Here is a 20087-nt window from a genome sequence, read left to right on the forward strand (position 1 = left end):
GAAGGTAGTGAGGCTCGCAGGTGAGAAGACACAGAAAGACACAATGTGTGTATTTGAAGGTGTGGAGCTGTACACGGGGTGTCCGCCCGCAATGAAGAAGAAGCACAAGAAGAGAGGGGAGGGGCGGGGGGGAGGGGACAATTGTAGCGATTGCGTTTGTCCTTCGTCGGAGAGCGCGAGGCACACGCGGAAATTCTCCTCCCCCCCTCCTCCCTCGCTCTCTCTAAGACCGCCAAGAGAGGCCGTGCCGAACGCGCGCGTCGGTGAGTCCCCCTCCTCCCCCGTCAACGAAAGAAAACTGCCTCGATCCTCTCGACACACGCACGGGCGGAAATGCAGTGCGTCGACGTCGCTTCACCCGCGTCCACAGATGAACGCTCTCCTACATGCAACAAACAAAAACGATGAGAAACGCGGAGCCAACACAATGAGCGCTGCCGCAACAGCTTCACAAGCCTGCGAGATGTTCGGTGGCGAATGAGTCGCCTACGAAGAAGGGCCCTCTCCCCTTTTTTTTGGGAGGGGGGGACAGAATGGGGTGAGGCGGGGAAAAGGTAAACTGAAACGAAAGAAGCAAAGGCGAGCCCTGGAAGTACGCAGAGGACAGAAGGCAAGACGAGGCAGTGGGGAGGGTAGAGTCGTGAAAGGTGACAGCTCGTCATGGAGTGGAACAACGCACCTGCTCAGCCGCCGACTTCCACTGCTACTCACAGCCGCACGGAGGAGCGCGACCGCAAAGAAAAACAAGAGCGGCATGGCGAGGCAGAGATGCGTATGGTGCATACCAGCACATCATTCATAAGCGGAAGCACAGACATGCGTGCCGACCGCCACTCCTCTTTCTCGTGCCAACATACACAGAAAGAGAGAGAGAGGCAGACACCCTCCATGACGCCCCAGGCCACAGTGAGCGTCCACTGCTCAACGGGGTCTTGGCAGGAATTACCTTCGGCGACAAAGAGGGGAGATGGCGAAAGAAAGGCGCACGGCTGTAAGTGCACCCGATGCGGCGTCTTCGGGCCCTCCTCAGAAACGAAGCGGCCGATGCCCTTATGCATCTCGACATTCTCTCTCGTGTGCATACGATCATGATATATATATATATGTGTGTGTGTATAGATAGAGGTAAGGATATAGATCTGCAGTCCTGCACACGATTCATCACCAAACATTGCGCGGCAAGCATATCGCTCTGCACGTGGCAAGGGCGACCCTACCGTCCGCTAAGTTCCTCCCGAGTAGGTCAGAGCAACTTGGCGTCACCCCACCAAGGGGCAGTCTCGCCCCACGCCCCTTCATCGGCCATCAGCACGCTGCTGCTCCTTTAGTCGCGGGCATAGGCCGCTTCCATTGCTTGCCTAAAAAGGCCTTCCCCTTCACTGCCTAGTGACTTGACCAACGCACCGAAGGCGGAGCCCTGACGCTCTATCAGCTCGCGCGGTGATCCGAACTCGACAACGCGGCCCTGGTCCATGACCAGTATGGCGTCGTAGGCGGCGACGGTGTGCAGGCGGTGCGCGATCGTGACGACGGTGTAGTCGCGGAAGGTGTGCTGCACCGTGCGCTGGATCTGCTGGTCCAGCGCGGGGTCGACGTTGGCGGTCGCCTCGTCCATGAGCAGGAAGGCGCTGCCGCGCTTCAGCAGCGCGCGCGCAAGGCACAGCAGCTGGCGCTGGCCCACGCTGTAGTTGGCGCCGCCCTCCTGCACGCGCCCGCCAAGCCCGCCCGCCTCGCTGCGCACGCGCTCCTCCATCCCCACCTGCCGCAGCGCGCGCCACACCGCCGCGTCCTCGCAGCAGCCAAAGGGGTCCACGTTGCTGCGCACTGTCCCGTCGAACAGCAGCGGGTCCTGCGGGATCATGGAGAAGAGCTGGCGCAGCTGGCGCACGCCGTAGTCGCGCGCGTCGCGCCCGCACACGAGGATGCGACCGCCGCACACGTCCACCAGCCGCAGGAACGCCAGCAGCAGCGTCGACTTGCCGCTGCCGGTGCGCCCCACCACGCCCACCTTCTGCCCAGGCGCCACCGCGAAGCACACGTCGCGCAGCACCAGCGGCAGCCCTGGCCGGTACCGCAAGTCCACGTGCTCGAAGACGAGCGATCCAAACTGGGCGCTTCCGGACTGGCCGATGCAAAGAGGCGAGCTCGAGCTGTCTCGACCCGCCGATTCCTCATTTTCTGCGAGTGCTTCTCCCATCACTCGCGCAGTGCTGCCCTCAGCCTTGAGAATGTGCTGCACCTCCGCCTCCACTGCCTCCTGGAGGTCCTCTTGATCGATGTGGTCTGCCATGTAAAAGACACGTTCAATGCTGTTCATGTCTGCCTCCACGGAGGCGAGTACAGTGACGATGCCGTCCAGAAGCCTGCTGATCTCGAGAGCGAGGGTGAGGCTGAGAGAGAGGAGGCCGACGTGCGATGGTAGGAAAGACACCTGCACGGCCACTACAGCGCCGAGTGCCACGGCGACGGTTATGGATGCGCTTAGCAGCTGAATACGCACCGAAAGCCACAGCTCCGCGCCTAGCTGCAGGTAGGAGCACGTGAAGACGACATCGGCACATCGAATGGCCTTCCGTATCACCGCTGGTGCAGCGCCGTACGCTTGCACTGTCCATCGGCCCCCAATTGCTTCCTGCAGAACGGAAATCATTGGGGAGTTGACACGGTTGACGAGGCGCTTCATTTCTCGGTTCGCCCGTGCGTAGAACTTCAGGAGGCGGTGATAGGCCACTATGCACGGCAGCAGGATGCCAACCACGAAGACCTGCGTTGCCACCATCATGACCACCGTGGAGAAGAACGAGGAGATGGTTGAGAGGAGAAAGCTGAAGCTGCTCTGCAGGTCGCCGTCGATGTTGCTCATGTCGTTTGTGAAGCGGGTCACGATGCGGCCGAGCGGCGTCGTGTCGAAGAACTGCAGCGTGGCGCACGCGACCGAGCGAAGCAGCTCCCGGTGCACCTCGCGACTGGATCGGCGCATCACCGTCATGGAGAGCCAGTACCGCAGCGGTGTTGTGAGTGCGCTGGCAAAAGAAAGGCCGATATAGATGAAGCTGTACTGCGTCGCGGACAACGGCAGCCACTTCGTGGACCACAGCGCCAGCCATATGGAGGGCGACACCGTGACTGCCTCTGTGATGAGGTACAGCGCCATGACACTCAAACACACGCCCACGCCACCGCACGCCCTCATGTACCGCAGATACACCGCCCACTCCACAGCTCCCTTGAAGCGCTCCTCTTCTTTCAGAAGTTTTCCCTTGCCTTCCGCAGCGCCACCATCAGCCTCCCGCGCGGCGACCGACTTCCTGCCCGCAGCAGGAGTCTCAGCGAACATCAAGTCCAGCGTTTTCTCGTTGCTCACGACGCTTTCCTGAGGCTCTTCACGCTCGAGCGACGTCGTAGCGCCACCGCCAGCAGCTACGTCGCACTCGCCCGTTTCCTGCGCTAGATACTCCTTGAAATAGGAGTCCCGACTCCCTTGAAACGAAACGCGGCCGCCAGAGGAGAGCACCACGACGTAATCCGCCTCTCTCGCAAGGCGCGCCTGGTGAGTCGCCAGCACACGGGTCTTGCCGGCCAGCGCGCCGCACACGCACTCGCGCATCACGCGCTCGCCCACGTGCGCGTCCAGCGCCGACAGCGGGTCGTCCAGCACGTACACGTCGCGGTCCGCGTACACGGCGCGCGCAAGACTGACGCGCGCCTTCTGCCCGCCGCTCAGGTTGATGCCCTTCTCGCCGATCTCCGTCTCCGCGCCGTCCGCCAGCATCGCCAAGTCGGCTGCCAGCTGGCTGCTGCGCACCGCGCGCTCGAAGGCGGCCGCGTCCGGCGTGCCGAAGAACACCACGTTGTCGCGCAGCGTCGCGTTCATGATCCACGGCTGCTGCGGCACGTAGGCCACGCTGCGCGAGCACGCCACGCGGCCGCGCCCCACGGTCAGCGCACCGATCAGCGCGTCCAGCAGCGTCGACTTGCCGCTGCCCGTCGGCCCCAGCACCACCGTCAGCCGTCCGCGCGGCACGCGCACGTCCACATCCGTGAGCAGGGTCTTGGCTTGGAGGACGTAGATGGAGTTCTCGTTGAAGGGGGCTTCAATGCTGCCTTTGGGGACAGACGGCGACGGCAACTCCGCGGAAGGGCGAGCACCTCTGTGACCTGCATCGTCATCGCCAACCTCGGCCGCCGAGGGTGCGGCCATCGGTTCTTGAGGAGGAGGCGCTGAGGGCGAGGATGACGAGTGCGGACCTGTCGGGAAAACCTCTGCCGAGGGCGGCGGCGGTCGTCCCACAGCGCCCAGCGCGGCGCTGTTCGGCTCCTCTGCAGCGTCTGCTCTCTTCAGCTCCTGCGTGACATACGTGCAAAGGTCAGCGTGCACAAACTCGGCTGCGACGTCGTCAGTCGCAGTCAGCGACGGCGCCTCCTGCGTGGAATCCTGGGCCCGTGCGGAGCGCGTAAGGCCCGTGGGTCTTGTGCGTCCCGATGCGTCGGCTGTGTCTTGGATAGCCGGCACCACGTCATCGTCTGCGTCAAAGAACATATTTAAGCGCCGCAGCGAAACGAAAAGCTTTGCCATGAGCTGCATGGCGAACGGTAACACAGACACGAAGCCCATCAGCAAGTTGAGCAGCGCGATGGCTGGGAAGACAATGGTGGGCGTCAGGGTGTGGCCAGTCACACTGTACGTAAAGAAGACGCTAGCAATGACGAGGCCCGGTGTCGCGTTGAGCTGGAAGAAGACAATCATGGTGGCCTGCTGCAGCTTCTTGAGGTGCCAGAGCTCCAGGCTCCGCAGCTTCTCGATGCGGGAGATGAAGAATGGCTCCCAGGACATGAACTTCGCGACGCGGATGCCAGAAAAAAACTCTGTTGTCGTCTTGACGCGGTGGTCCGTCGCTTGTGCTTTGCTGCGGTAGCATGCACTCATCTTCTTGACCCTCCACGCTTGGAGGGGCATCAGCACCAGCGCCACCAGCCCACCGACGAAAACACTCGCACCCAGTAAGACATACAGCTGGTACAAGACTACCGCCAGCATGAATGGTGTGGAGGCCACCGTCCAGAATATCATGATGAACCGGCCCATCACCTCGACATCGGTGCTCATCAAATTCGTCAGTCGTCCGGCATTGAAAGCGGGGTGGCACGTCGCCTTTGACGACATGGTAAACACCTTTTCAAAGAGGGCAGCTGAGAGGGCATTGCGCACCTGCAGAGAGCTGCGGCGGCGCACGTGGTACTGCTTGTTGTTCGCAATCGTCTCCCCGATCATGGCAACGAGCATCAGCACCGCAAGTCCCATTCCGCGCTGCCAACCAACGTCAAGCGCCCCCGCAACGCTACACAGATCCGCCGCCGCCGCGGATGAACTGACTGAGGAGTCCGAGGAGGCGCTGCTAGCCGTGGAGTCGGCTGCACTCCGATGCTTGTGCTCGCCAACACCGCTGAGATACGCCACAAACCACTTCAGCAAAAGGGGGATCACCAGCTGACAGAGGCTTCGCATGACACCGAGAGACACAATGTGTACCATGCTTTGGCGAAAGAGAGGCCACACAGCCCACCACACCTGAATGGCGCGCGGGCATTGCTGCACGAGCTCTGGCAGCTCTTTCGTCAGTGCACACATGCATGCAGCCCCGTCGGCGTCGCCCGAGCGTCCGAGTCGAAAGACGACGTCCTCCACCCGCTCGCACGTCAGCACCGTGTCCTCCTCCGCAGCGTCGAACAGGTGCTCGCCATCCACCTCACCGCGGTGATACGCCCCGGGCCCGCGCTCCGGCACGCAGGCGCTGCCTCCGCGGCACAGTAGCCGGTCAATGCAGCTGCGCATGCAGCCGCCGCGCCGCCGCGACGGAGCCACGCGCCACTCCACGCCCGCGTACAGCTGCCCAGGCGTGCCGTACTGCTGCACCGCACCCACCCAGCGCAGCACACCATCGCTGGCCTCATCCCAGCGCACGCCAACGCGCGTGCCCACGTAGGCGTCCCACGCGTGGCGGCGCACCCGCTGGCGCTGCAGCTCCGCTGACAGTGCGACACCGGCGTTGTAGGCACGGAATCGCCTCGTTGGCCTCGGCAGCTTGCTTTCTGTCAGCTGCTCCCGCGACGCCTCGCGAATGTATTGCCCAATCCACGTGTAGAAGAGCGTGCCGAATAGCCACCCGGAGCGGTCCTCCGGCTGCTCCTCGTAAGGCGGCTCCGAGCCCCACAACTCTTTCACTCGCTGGGTCCAGAGGGAGCAGGAGATCTGCCACTCCCTATCGCGCTCCTTAAGCTCCTCGAGGTCATGCTGTGCAGCAGACAGCGGAAACACCACCGCCTCCGCAGCACTTGTAGGCGCTGGTGGTCGCGGTACAGGGGAGTGGCCGCTCATACTTGCAGCTGCACGGCGGAGGCTGAGCTGCTTCTCTTTCAGGAAGCACGAAGATGAATAGCACCGCGGTGACCTCGGCAAAGGGAGAGGAGTTTACGTGACGGAAGTTTGGCGCAAACGCAGAGGACACGAGCAGAGCGCTCCCGCCCGCTATTCCTCCTCGATCCCCACTCGCGTGCAGCTGCGGGTGTGCCGGTGAGGAGCTCAAGTAAAAGAAGTCGGTGCGTAAAAGTGTGGAAGGGGGAGAGAGAGGGAGGGAGGAGCGAACACCGGAAAGAGGGGGAGGGTGCAGGGCGTCCACTGGTGCAAAAAGGGGGGCTGGGCCGCTGCAGTCTGTGAGGCAAATGCAGAATAGCAAAAAAAAAGAAAAAAGGGGAGGGGGAGGGGGGTGGGCGAATCGTACCCGTCGCAGCACAAAGAGGAGACCCCCCTTTGAGGAGTGCAGGAGGCACTTCTAAAGCACCGGCTAGAGGGAAGAAAGAGGCGGTACGGTTGAGACGTTAGCGAAGAAGCGGCGAGTAGAGTCCAACGGGGGGAGGAAGGTGGTGAAGAAAACGGCGGTGGGGCCGATATACCGCAGGAGGAGAAGGCGGAAGAGCACGACGGGGAGCTGCAGCAATGCCGCGAGGCGACTACACAAACGAGGCTGAGGTGCCTGGTAGGGGCGCCCAGAGGATCTGTGCAGGTTATTCGCCTCCCTCGCGGAGTCTATCGATGTCGCTGAAAGGGGTTCCCTGAAGAAGCGTCACGCCACAGAGCGGTGCCCAACGCGTCACACGGCCGCGCTCGCGCGATCTGCTGAGCCCCCCCCTCCTCCCTGATGCCGATCTATCGCACTCCGTATGGATGGGGCGGCCAGGCAACCACAAAGGCCGATAACGAAGCCGCCAGACGCGAAACGTGAGCCGAACGAACGTCTTTGAAGCGAGGGCGAGCCAGATGCGGAATGGAGAGGGACACCGCGAAGGGAACAGTCCGGTGGAGAGTAAGCCGTGGGGAGCTGCTCGGCAGTGTGTGTGAGGGAAAGTGTGCGCGCGCACAGTCCGTGGTCGGAGAGGCACAAAGCAGCGGTGGCTTTGCTTTATGTGTGTGGTCGCTGGAGCTGTTCACAAGCGAAAACGAGTGTCCACATACCCCAAAGAGGGCGTGGCAGGTGATGTGACGGGCGGGAGAGCGCGCGAGAGGGTCGGGTACCAGGGTGGGTGCGATAGTGTAGGAGAAGTCGTGCACATGTGGATCGACATAGCAGCAAGGCATCGCATTGCGGCCGGCGTCAGGCACCAAGGGAAAGTACATCGCACAAGCCGGCGTGTCTTGTGGTTGCTCCTAACACTGTAGACGCGGCACCTCCTTCCAGCGCTCTCGGAACGCACCTCAGCCCATCGCAGCGCGCCCGCACGGAGGTGGCATGAGAAACACCACCCAGGGAGCACGCATCAACTTCCGTCCCAGGCGGCGCACTGCGCCGGCCCCACCGAATACAGCGGTCCCCGGTACTCGCACCGCTCCACAGTTTTCTCTTGCCTCCTCTCTACTGTCGTGACCGGTGCCAGTGCACACTTCCTCGCAGCCGCTGCTACCCAGTGAGCAGAGATCAGGCTGACAAACCTCTCCAGTCAGACGATGAGCAAGACACGTAATCGCCTCAGCCAAGCATCTGCGTCCTCGCCAGTGACAGCATTCCACACCCCGCTCACACAACCAAAGACGACGGAAGCGGAACAGCCACCATCTTCCGCATGCGTGTGGCCGAAGAAAAAAACACTCAGATCACCCACTTAACTCGCCACGGCTCTCCGCCAGTGCAGCAAGAAACGCCTGCTGAGCACCTTTGCTCAGCGATCGCGCCAACGCACCGAAGGCGGAGCCCTGACGCTCTATCAGCTCGCGCGGTGATCCGAACTCGACAACGCGGCCCTGGTCCATGACCAGTATGGCGTCGTAGGCGGCGACGGTGTGCAGGCGGTGCGCGATCGTGACGACGGTGTAGTCGCGGAAGGTGTGCTGCACCGTGCGCTGGATCTGCTGGTCCAGCGCGGGGTCGACGTTGGCGGTCGCCTCGTCCATGAGCAGGAAGGCGCTGCCGCGCTTCAGCAGCGCGCGCGCAAGGCACAGCAGCTGGCGCTGGCCCACGCTGTAGTTGGCGCCGCCCTCCTGCACGCGCCCGCCAAGCCCGCCCGCCTCGCTGCGCACGCGCTCCTCCATCCCCACCTGCCGCAGCGCGCGCCACACCGCCGCGTCCTCGCAGCAGCCAAAGGGGTCCACGTTGCTGCGCACTGTCCCGTCGAACAGCAGCGGGTCCTGCGGGATCATGGAGAAGAGCTGGCGCAGCTGGCGCACGCCGTAGTCGCGCGCGTCGCGCCCGCACACGAGGATGCGACCGCCGCACACGTCCACCAGCCGCAGGAACGCCAGCAGCAGCGTCGACTTGCCGCTGCCGGTGCGCCCCACCACGCCCACCTTCTGCCCAGGCGCCACCGCGAAGCACACGTCGCGCAGCACCAGCGGCAGCCCTGGCCGGTACCGCAAGTCCACGTGCTCGAAGACGAGCGACCCTGCAGGTAAAGCACTAACGGATTCCTCGCCGCCGGCATCCGCTGGATGCGTGCTGCTGCAGCACACCTCCACAGCGCTTTCGCTTCCGCCTACGTCCTCCGCTGGCGCGTTGTCCGTGTAGTACAGCACGCGCTGCACGCAGTTCATCGACGCCTCTGCGGACGCGCCAATGCTGATGAAGCGCGAGAGTACCGCCGTGATGGAGGTCGCGTCGCTGATGGTGAGCGCAAGCAGACCAAGATTCAGGTGCATCCATGGAAACTGCGTCGACAGCACACCGAGCAGCGCAAGCCCCGAGACCGCAACGTTGCCCAGCAGCTCCACACGCACGGACAGCCAGCGGCTGCACATGCACTGCAGGTAGGCGCATGCAAAGACCCCGTCTAGCCGCTGCAGTACCTGGTGCATCATGGCACGTTCGCGGCCGTAGGTACAGATGGTCCACCGTCCTGTGAGCACTTCGTTGAGGATGGAGAAGACGGGTGAGTTGGAGATGTTCAGCAGGCGCTGCATCTCGCGGTTGACAGCGCAGAAAAACACGAAGATGCGGCTGTAAATGAGCACGCACGGCACGAGCACGATAATCACGACGGGCTGCGATGCTACCATGATGGCAAGGTAGCCGAGAAGGTAAAATAAGTAAAACAGAAGGACGTCAATGCTGGCGGGAAGGTCCCAATCAATGAGGGCCATGTCGCGCGACATGCGGTTCATGAGGCGCCCGTGTGGAGTGACGTCGAAGAAGGACAGCTGTGCTCGGGTCAAGGAGCGTAGCAGCCCGGCATGCAGATGAGAGGAGGCGCGGCGCATGGCCGTGAAGCACCACAGATCGCGGGATGGCAGCACGAATATGCCCGCAAGCACTGCGGACACGTATATCATTAGGCGCCAGTGAGCGGGCATGCCGCCCAGCGCACCCCCGGACCAGAGAGAGAGCCACACGTCCGACGAGCGAGAGACTCCCTCCGTCATGAGAAAGAAGATCAGTATGCCGCCCACAGTGGACCACCCGCCACACGCCTGTATGTAGTGCCAGTACACACACCACGGCACGGCGCCGACAGCCTTCTCTTCGCCGCTCTCCATCACCGTCACGTCCGGCACAGCATCCGGCAGAGCATCAACGACCATGCTGTGCCTCCGTTGGGGCGCTGCGTGCAGCAGAGCACTACCCGGCTCTAGCGTCGGCTCTGACAGCCGACGCGGCATTGAGGCTTTTTCGTCGAGCATATCATCAAGCTTTGACAGGTCAACGGCCGATGCCAGCTCGTTGACCGTGCGCGCAGCGTACATAGACGCCTTCCCCAGTCCACTCATGTTCCGCTCGTAGTGAACACGCGCAAACTCGCGGTAGGCTGCGTAGCTGCCCTGAAAGGCCACGCGGCCCTGCTCCAGCAGCACCACCAAGTCTGCGTAGGCAGCGGCGTGCACCTGGTGAGTCGCCAGCACACGGGTCTTGCCGGCCAGCGCGCCGCACACGCACTCGCGCATCACGCGCTCGCCCACGTGCGCGTCCAGCGCCGACAGCGGGTCGTCCAGCACGTACACGTCGCGGTCCGCGTACACGGCGCGCGCAAGACTGACGCGCGCCTTCTGCCCGCCGCTCAGGTTGATGCCCTTCTCGCCGATCTCCGTCTCCGCGCCGTCCGCCAGCATCGCCAAGTCGGCTGCCAGCTGGCTGCTGCGCACCGCGCGCTCGAAGGCGGCCGCGTCCGGCGTGCCGAAGAACACCACGTTGTCGCGCAGCGTCGCGTTCATGATCCACGGCTGCTGCGGCACGTAGGCCACGCTGCGCGAGCACGCCACGCGGCCGCGCCCCACGGTCAGCGCACCGATCAGCGCGTCCAGCAGCGTCGACTTGCCGCTGCCCGTCGGCCCCAGCACCACCGTCAGCCGTCCGCGCGGCACGCGCACGTCCACATCCGTGAGCAGGGTCTTCGCACGCAGCTCGTAGTGCGTCGCTGCATCAAAGCCGCGCTTGCTGCGGTGGGGCGGGGGCAGCGGGACGGCCTTGAAGGAGCTTACTGTCGCGTTGCAGAGCACGGCGGCAGCCTCGTCATCCTCCCTCGACACCAGCGCCTCCTCAAATATTTCGCGTGCCTGCGCGTCGTCGGCGGCGAGGAAGGAGGTGAGGCGCCGCATAGACACGAAGAACTGCGAATACACGCCGATGAGGTACGTGACGAGGTCAAACGGGGCATCCAGGAGGCCAAGCAGGGACAGCGCGGGGTAAATGACTGCAGGGGGCATGTCGTGCCCTGTGCGGCAGTAGGCCACCATGACCGCTGCAGTGGTGCAGCATGGCACACACTGGGTAAGTAGTGAGTTGGAGATGGAAATTAATTGGAATGTACGCACCGCACGGAGCTCGGCTTCTCTGCGCCTCCGGATCTCCTCCTCGAAGCTGACCTCAAGGCTCATGAACTTGACGGACCGGATGCCGGAGAGGAACTCGTTTACAAAGCGGAGTCGCGCATCGGAGCGCTTCGCCATTTCGACGGTAGCGGCGTAGGTCATCTTTGTCAGAGCAACCTGTATCGGCAGAGCGACCATCAGCGCCACAATGATGATGCCCGCTGACGAGCCCATGCTCCGGTAGAGCAGCCACACAGTCGCGCACACTTGCAGCGGGACCGTCAATGTCATCCACAAGACGTAAATCATGCTCTCCACGCTTGCAACGTCTGTCGCGATGAAGTTGACAATGCGGCCGGCGTTCAGCTCCGGGCGCCGCAGCTCTCGCGACGCGATACGCAGGCACTTTGCAGCAACGCACGAAGACAGAGCGGAGCGGGCAGCGTAGGCGCTGCGGCAAACGAGTTGAACGTACTTCTGAAGGGCAATACTGCGAACGAGTGAAATGGCGAAGAGGAGAAAGACGCTCATCATGGGTCGCCACGGAGTACCCCGCCTACCCGAGCGCCTCATGGCACGGGACGAATCCAGCGAAGCGGTCACGCTGCCGCTTCCGCTGCTGGCATTCTCCGCAGATGATGCCTCTGCACTCCCCTCGAGCAGGTGGATGTACCACGTAAGTGCCATGGGCGTGAGCAGTGCGAAGACCTCTACGGCTACGCGCACCGGCGCCAAAAGAAGTAGCTGCCAGCGGAGTACGCGGACAACGGCAAGTGTCACTGACATGCACGTCGGTGGAGCGGGAACGTCTGCGTCCCCCTGCTCGGACTGCCTCTGGCTATTTGTGTCCGAGTCTTCGGCACGGCTCTCCTGGTCAGCCGCGGCCTCCACAGCTTCTCCGCGCGACGGCCCTCGCCTGAAAGTCACGTCCTCCACCCGCTCGCACGTCAGCACCGTGTCCTCCTCCGCAGCGTCGAACAGGTGCTCGCCATCCACCTCACCGCGGTGATACGCCCCGGGCCCGCGCTCCGGCACGCAGGCGCTGCCTCCGCGGCACAGTAGCCGGTCAATGCAGCTGCGCATGCAGCCGCCGCGCCGCCGCGACGGAGCCACGCGCCACTCCACGCCCGCGTACAGCTGCCCAGGCGTGCCGTACTGCTGCACCGCACCCACCCAGCGCAGCACACCATCGCTGGCCTCATCCCAGCGCACGCCAACGCGCGTGCCCACGTAGGCGTCCCACGCGTGGCGGCGCACCCGCTGGCGCTGCAGCTCCGCTGACAGTGCGACACCGGCGTTGTAGGCACGGAATCGCCTCGTTGGCCTCGGCAGCTTGCTTTCTGTCAGCTGCTCCCGCGACGCCTCGCGAATGTATTGCCCAATCCACGTGTAGAAGAGCGTGCCGAATAGCCACCCGGAGCGGTCCTCCGGCTGCTCCTCGTAAGGCGGCTCCGCCCCGTAAAGCGGGTGCGTTTTTTCTTCTGTTGGGACTACAGGAGGACGGCATGAGCTGCTACGTGTGTCGCTATTGTTGACAGCGGCAGACGCAGAGGCCCGTTCGGGTTCCATTAGATGAGAGGGCGCACGATGTCGGACTTCTGATCACCTTTTCGTCGGATGGAGCGCCAAAAAAAAGCGTGCAACAGCGCAGAGAGCGACAAATCTTCGAGAAAGTGCCAAAGCACTCTGAAAAGGCCACACACGCACCGCAAGCGACGCTGAGGCTCTCGCGCCCGAAGCGCAGGATGAGGGGAAGGCACCGAAGAGCGAAACGGAAACGCAACAAGGAAACACTTTGCGGCCGCGCCCCCCGCACACTCGTAGATGCCGCCCAAAATCACCACAGAGATGTGTTGCGCTGCGACTCTGCCTGTGTGCGCGACAGAGAGTGTACGCAACCCACACGACGAGAGACGTCGAACGAAGAAGCGCGGCACGTGAAGGCCTCAGGTGGGCCGGACATGTGCCACAAAGGGGAATTGGCAGGAAAGGAGAGGAGAGGGGCAACGAAAAGAGGACACCCACTGGGGAAGCAGAAAGCGTCGGATAGGGGCGCGACGGCGCCACGCGAAATAAAATAAGGGCAAGCGAGGATGGGCGAAGAGGGAGAGGGAGGGGGCGACAGAGAAAAATAGCGTATGTGAAAGGAGCAAGAGACAGAGGCGCACGGATTGGCGCTGAAGTTCGTGTGTGCGTTTATGTGTGCGAGGGGAGCAGGAAAGGGAGCGGACAGAGAGAGAGAAAGCGAAGAGATGGGGTGGCTGGAAGCCTTTGCTGTGGTAATGGCACGCGGTGCGACTACGAAGACAGAGAGAGAGACAGAAAGAGCGAGACAGAGAGACGCTGGAGAGATGTATGAGAGTCGCCATGGAGAAGTGTACCGAAGACCAGCAGGGGTGAGGTGTAGGGCAACGCGCTGGAAAAGGAGTCGTTTCTGCGCTTAACTGCCATGCGCGTGACAGCAACAGGCAGCGCACACAGAGAGAAAGGGACGCGAGTTGTTGCCGCGCCTATGCTTCGCCCATGGGACGGCCTCCCCGTCAGGGAATCGCTGATGCGAAGTTCGCGGCCGTTCGCGAGTGACGAAATGCATCTCTTTACGTCGTGGTGCCTCTGTCCACTGCCACAGGACGATACGCTGAGATTTGATCCCCCACAGGCCCGTCGCCTGTCGCGAAGCAGCCCTGGGCACGCACAGCAGCAACGCCGGCTCGCTCTCCAGGGCACCGCCTCTGTCTCCGACCCTAGACACCCCCGCTGCGCGCGTTGCTCCACAGCCGCGCCCATCATGCCGGTGGCCGCGGCGTGCAGCCTCCCCACGGGTGGCGCAGGCTGCTCACACGAGTAGGCAGAGCGAGGGGCCAGAAGGAGAGGGGGGATACGCTCGGCTCGCCTCGGCGCTGTGCCCACCATGTGGCCGGCACCAGCGCGTACGGTGTAGCAGCTGTGTCCAGCGCCACACCATTCAGGGTCTGACCTCCAACGTCGTCAGCGATACGCAGGTGAAGTAGCGCAGTCACCACAAAGAATGCGCGCGTGCACACATACGGGCATCGTGTGAAGGATCGAGGGACTGCTGATAGGGAGCTGACGCCCTCACCCACTGAGGTCATCGCTTTAATGAAGCGCCGCAGCGAAAGGCGGAGCCCTGACGCTCTATCAGCTCGCGCGGTGATCCGAACTCGACAACGCGGCCCTGGTCCATGACCAGTATGGCGTCGTAGGCGGCGACGGTGTGCAGGCAGTGAGCCTATACTGTCGCTACGTACTAGCCCACATGCTGACTCAGACGAGAGCAGAGAGAGGGGAGAGGGGGAGGAAGGAGCAAAGAAAAAGGGCATTAGGGGAGAGGATCACAAGCATCGACCGGCGCGGAAGATGGCGAGTGTGCGTGACAGGGGCGGAAGGAGAGAGTGTGCAGGGCGGAGGAGGAGCGGAGTTGGGTGGGTGGGGGGACAGGGAGACATCGAGGCAGAGGGGGGGCGAATACGAGGCGCATGCAATCAAAGGCAAACGAGTCCGACAGGTGGGAGACACAGCGACGAAAAGAGGCGCGCACTCAGCCCCCCACCCCCACCCCCAAAAAAGGGGGGAGAGAAAACGCCGGGTAGGAGAGGGCAGAGGCGTAAGCAGAATGAGAGAGGGATCCGCAATTGTTCTGGCGACAGAGTGATCTGGGAGGGGGGCGGTAACGTGCCGGAGGGAGGAGGGAGGGCCACGCCCTCCACCCACCTCGCCCACCAACGGCGCACTGAATTTGCGTGTCGCAATTTGACGGCCCCTCGCTCCTCTCGCAGCCGCGTGAACTACGCAGGCGCTCTTCACGCACCCTCGTCAGCGCCTTTCGCGCGCACACCTGTAAGGGGTGTGCCTTTAGAGTGCTCCCCGTTCTTCTGTTGTTTCACGCCTTCAGCGACGTCACGTCGCTGTCGTACCCGACACAGCTGCGTAGCAATGGTGGTGCAACCGCATACGGAGGGCGAGACCGTGGCACGACCCCGAATAAGGTGAGCGCACAGATCACCTTATTGTTTTGCGTGCTTTCGGTGGTGCACGACAAGGAGACTCATCAGGTGCAGGCGGGCTTCCGGTACCCCGGCCAGGACAGCGAGGCAGAAAAGTGAGTGAGACGACATGCCACGACCGACGACGTCGAGCCATGCGCAAAGCGACAAAGAGGGGGGAAGCGGTGCATCAAACGCCCTCCTCTTCCTCGCGACGTTTCTCACCAAGTCACCGCCATCACCCGCCGCACTGCAACGCAACGCCGCAGAACCGAACGATAGACGGTCAAGTCAGGCGGACGGAGCACTGGAAGGGGCCATAGAAAGAGAGAGAGGGAGGAGGACGTAAAGAGGGGGGAGAGAGGAGGAGAGAGAGAGAGAAAGCATGTGCCCAGTCGAACGTGAAACAAAATCACCGGCAGAAACGAAGAGGGTGGGGGGAAGGAGGGAAGGTGAAGCCCTGCACATCATGCGCTCCACCGACCCTGTAGGAGGCTCTGGTGTGCCCCGCAGTCGGCTTGCGCCACGTGCTCGGCCTCGCCTTCCCTTGAAGAACAAAAAAAGCGCTACGAAGAGTGCCAGCCAATGTGCAGAGATGACGCGCCAGACTGCCGCTCCAGTAAGGTGGCGCGCTCTTCCACTACACTGGCGTACACCTTCAGGTTTTGGATCCCCTCCAGTACTGCGCGCTTCGTCTGATTACTCTCCAGAGCCGTCGTGCGCTTCTCCAGCACGCCGATTCGGCGATGCAGCGTATGCACCTCCTCGCAGGCGGTGCTCTCCGTACGCGTGTGCGGCTCGGCGCTTCTCTGACGGGCGACATCACACAGCACGGCGGCCGAAGTGGCTGCCGCGCTCGCTTCTGCCTCGTGTGCTTCCTCAGGGGGCCAAGAGGCCACGTCTTCAGTGAGTCGCTGCCTCGACGACAGCGCTTCGTTCCGTGTCAGCGAGTCCCATGTCCCCGACGGCGGTCGTGCACCCACGACGCCTGCTGCTGCCGACAAATCATCCCGGCTCGCCACTGGCACCGGCTCGCCTGTTCGCACATCGGATGCCGCGTGATTCCGAGACGGCGCTGCGCTTCGCGGAGGGGACACCGACGCCGATCCAGTGAGAAGGTCTGCCCGCGTATGCTGTGCGTCGGATAGTGGCGCGCCTGAGACGACTGTTGAGCGATAAGAGATCTCGGTGGAGGCGACGATGGAGCGCCTTGTGGGGGACCTCATCGCAGGCACGACAGAGCTCTTCGGGTCGGGCGGTGAGAATTTGGCTGCAGCAGAAGAGGAGGCAGGCGCCTCCAAGGGAAGCCGGTGGGACGTCGGCCTCCGCTCAGTCGGCTTCGGCGATGGCGCGGACGAGGGTCTGACGGCGGCGTCGGCGGCGCGATTGCGTGTGGCGCCCAACGCTGCCGACGTTAGTCGTCTCTCCGACGACTCAGTCGCACGGACGTCGCGAGCCGCAGTGGGCCTTCCCTCAGTTCCCATCGGTGCGAATCGCTGCCGCTGCTGTACGGCCGTATGCTGAAGTCCGGGCGGTGTGCTCTTTTTGGCGGCAGCAGAGGCCCGCGGCGAGACCACGGCGTTCTCTTCCTTCTCTGGGGCCGGCACACCGCTCGCTTCGCTGGTAGCCATTTCCTGGCAAGGTGGGCTGCGCACTGCAGAGGAGGCTTGAGGTAGCGTGTCTGCAAGACGCGAGGGACTGTGACTTTCCGGTTCGCGAGAGCCTTGCTTGGCGCGGTAGCGCGCCAGTGGAGAGTCCGTCAGAGACGACGCCGCCGGTTGCCCCTTCGTGCGTGCCAGGGAGGGGCGCTCTGGAGTGTCCACAATTGCCTTAGACCGCAATAGCGCGACGGCGCTCGGGCGCTGAGGCTTGACGGATGTTGCGCCAGCCACTTTGTCCCTCGCGAGAATGGGCGACAGGGGCGGTTGCGGTGGAGGTGAGGCAAGGTCAGGTTGAGCAGAGACTTGGCGCAGCCACGACAGCGTCCCGCGGTGCCCATTCCTTGGAGTAGTAACACAGGGACTATCGACGGCGCAGTGCCGAGGCGGTGTGGCCCTGGCAGCATCTATCCCTTTTTGGTTGGTGTCTGCCGAGGGTGCAGCCCCCTTTCGAGGAGGCGATAGAGGAGGCAGTTTCGACCAACTCTTGGCTTCACTCGCTGCACCAGATTCCTCTGCCACCTCTGGTGTTGGCGCAGTGGAGACCTGAGCGAGATGGGATACGGCGGGGCTATCTCGCGGCGTGAAGCCACAACTCCTCGTCACCCCAGCGCTCGCCGTAGTCGAAGGCTCTGCGCTCTTTGCCGCCGGCGCCACACTCAGCACATCACCTCTTCGAGCACTACGCCACGCTTCCAGGGCCGTGCGTGGCTGCGACGGTGGAGCTTGCTTGGCTGCTTCACTGGCTGCGAGGGTGCTCGAAGATTCCGCGAGCGAGTAGTTGGCAACCGTTCCGCAGACGGTGGAGACGCCTGCCGGCCCTGCGGCTTGTGAAACGGCTGCCGGTTGCCGGTTTGATGAGTTCGCTGCGTCTGCCTTCTTGTTGGTTGCAGGCCCTCCTTTATGGCGAGATCGCCCAGGACGCTGACCGTGTGGCCCTCCTGCACGCTCGACATCGGCTGCGGAGGGGATGAGGCTGCTGTGCTTTGCCGTCGCTGCATGATGGGAGCTTGGCAGCGACTGCAGTGGCGCCAGCGAGGCGCGGAGGCCGCCGCAAGCCTCCGCGAGCCTCGGCGAGATGGTAGATAGGTGCGCAAGGGCTGCCTGCAGTTGCTCAATTTCGCATGCCGTCTCCGTCGCATGGCCCCCGCAGGCTGACGCTTGTGAAGCCGGCTCTTTCTCTTCAGACGGTATTGCCTGCAGGCGCTCACGGAACTCGGCGTCGCAGAGATCGCGGTACCTCAAAGTCTGCTCCAGCCGAATGTAGAGCCGAATAGCGTCCTCGTGGGATAGAAAGAATTGCTGCCCCACAATGTGGCGCCGTATCTGGTTCGAAATCTCCCGTTCCACATCCGTGTACAGGTTGCCCTCACGCGCGGATGTGCTGTCTCTGGTGTCACTCACCGTCGTGCCCCGCCTGGTAGGGGTAAGGAGGTGGACAGTACCGTTGTGGCTGCTACAGGTGGCCGAGGACGGCACTGATTCGCGCCATACCGGAGGCCGCATCGTCTTGGCCAGAGGGGTACCCTCGAGGGAGAACTCGAGCGTCATCGTATTGCAGCTCGCAGAAGGCCATTCCGTTTTCTCGTGCGGGCAGGCTGCAGGGAAGGACCGACATGAAGGGTGGGATGTGCTCGCATCGCCAGCACGTTCAGAAGCTTTCATCGCCTGCAAATCACGACGCCCCGCCATGGTCGATGGCGAGTCCCGTGCAGGAGCTCTAGAAGTGGTCGAACTCTTCCATCTCAGCGCTCTTTCTTCCCGTCGCGCCCCCTCCCTCCTCTCTGCCCTCTCGGCGGATTGGCACGAGGATGCGTCTGCCATCGCCACGGCCCCGAGCGCGCCCTGCAGCGCTTTGGAGTGACCCGACATGTGGAAAAAGGATACCCGCCGTGTAGCGCCACTGGAGAGCCCCCGTGACGGCGACGTCGACATGTTTGCCGTTGGTGCACTCTGTCCACTTCGAAGTACACCACGCACAGAGAGAGAGAGAGAAAAGGGAAAAGGGGGTGTGAGTGGTGGGGGGAGGGGGAGGAGGGCCAAAGTAGGCGGAGACAGGGTGAAATGGACAGGAAAAAAGCGATAAGACAAATCGAATGCGTGCGAGAGAGGCGAGACGACCGGAGGGGACAAAAAAGAGAGAAAGAGGCGAAGGGGACGCCGGACGTTGGCAGCACAAGCTGTTGCCACAGAGACAGCAGGCTCCCAAGCGCCGTCCTCGTTCGCTGGCCGACGCTGGCGCACACAAACACGCGCAGCAACACAAACACTTTTTCGCGTGCGCTTTTCCGATCTACCTCTTTTCGTTCTCTGCCGCCTTTCTGCGGCTCCCTTTGCGACACAGGGGTAGCGGCCGCTGCGTCTGAAAGGCACCCGCGGCGGAAGGAGTTCACAAGTCACAGCAGAGAGCCAAGACGCATCATAAAGGGCCGAGGGGAAGAGGAAGACGGAGGCGAAGGGGCAGGTGAACACCGCAAGACAGCGAGGCTGTCTCTCCTAGATTCGGCCCGCGCGAGGAAGGGAAGACGAAAAAGAGAGGCAACAGACAATTCCACGTCGCTTGGGTGTGCAGCGCGTGTGTCTTGCGCTGTACCCCGTATGGGACGGTCACTTGGCTGCTGCGGAGCAATCGGAATCGCGCTTCACGTCAATAGAAGCGGGCGCGTGAAGCTCTGCGCAGGAGGAAGGGTGAATAGGACGATGGGAATCTAGCAAGGCGCTAACCGGCGTGTGATCGCCTTCCCATTATTTGGAAGGCGCGTTGAGTAGAGAAGCCGTAAGGTGCGAAGGGGTGGAGTTGAGGTGAAAGAAGGATAGAATTGGGCGCTCTAGCGCATCCGCGCCGGGGCGTGATCGAGAATGCGCGCATGTGAGCGCCTGCGCAGTGTGGAAGCACATTGTGCACGTGTTGCGAAGTGGACACACCTCGCGGACAACAAGGCACGGGTGGCCGAAAACTGAGGTACGGGCTAAGCGACGTCCGCGAAGGAGGAGCTCAACGGCGCGGAGTGCTATTGATCGATTTTGAAGCGTACTTGATTTCTTTTCCCTCCCTCCACCCCCCCTCCCAAACACACCCGCCTCCCCTTTCTGAGGGAGTTATGGTGGTGGTCACGCAGTTAAAGACACCGCTGGAGC

General features: G+C 62.8%; 3 protein-coding genes across 3 annotated transcripts; all 3 read right to left on the reverse strand.

Annotated features, from left to right (window-relative positions):
- Positions 1 to 1324: 1324 nt before the first annotated feature.
- On the reverse strand, positions 1325 to 6376 carry LSCM1_01423 (uncharacterized protein; the record flags this gene model as incomplete). The annotated part of the gene is made up of 1 exon (XM_067319037.1): positions 1325 to 6376. The coding sequence occupies one exon, from the start codon at positions 6374 to 6376 to the stop codon at positions 1325 to 1327; it is 5052 nt and encodes a 1683-aa protein (XP_067176316.1).
- Positions 6377 to 8146: 1770 nt separating this feature from the next.
- LSCM1_01424 (uncharacterized protein) lies at positions 8147 to 12856 on the reverse strand (the record flags this gene model as incomplete). Its single annotated transcript, XM_067319038.1, has 1 exon — positions 8147 to 12856. The coding sequence occupies one exon, from the start codon at positions 12854 to 12856 to the stop codon at positions 8147 to 8149; it is 4710 nt and encodes a 1569-aa protein (XP_067176317.1).
- Positions 12857 to 15857: 3001 nt separating this feature from the next.
- Positions 15858 to 18884, reverse strand: LSCM1_01425 (uncharacterized protein; the record flags this gene model as incomplete). Its single annotated transcript, XM_067319039.1, has 1 exon — positions 15858 to 18884. One exon carries the CDS (start codon positions 18882 to 18884, stop codon positions 15858 to 15860), a length of 3027 nt encoding a protein of 1008 aa, XP_067176318.1.
- Between the last annotated feature and the right edge of the window lie 1203 nt (positions 18885 to 20087).

This window comes from Leishmania martiniquensis, chromosome 31 (genome assembly GCF_017916325.1).
Source record: "Leishmania martiniquensis isolate LSCM1 chromosome 31, whole genome shotgun sequence".
NCBI classification, from domain to species: Eukaryota; Euglenozoa; class Kinetoplastea; order Trypanosomatida; family Trypanosomatidae; genus Leishmania; species Leishmania martiniquensis.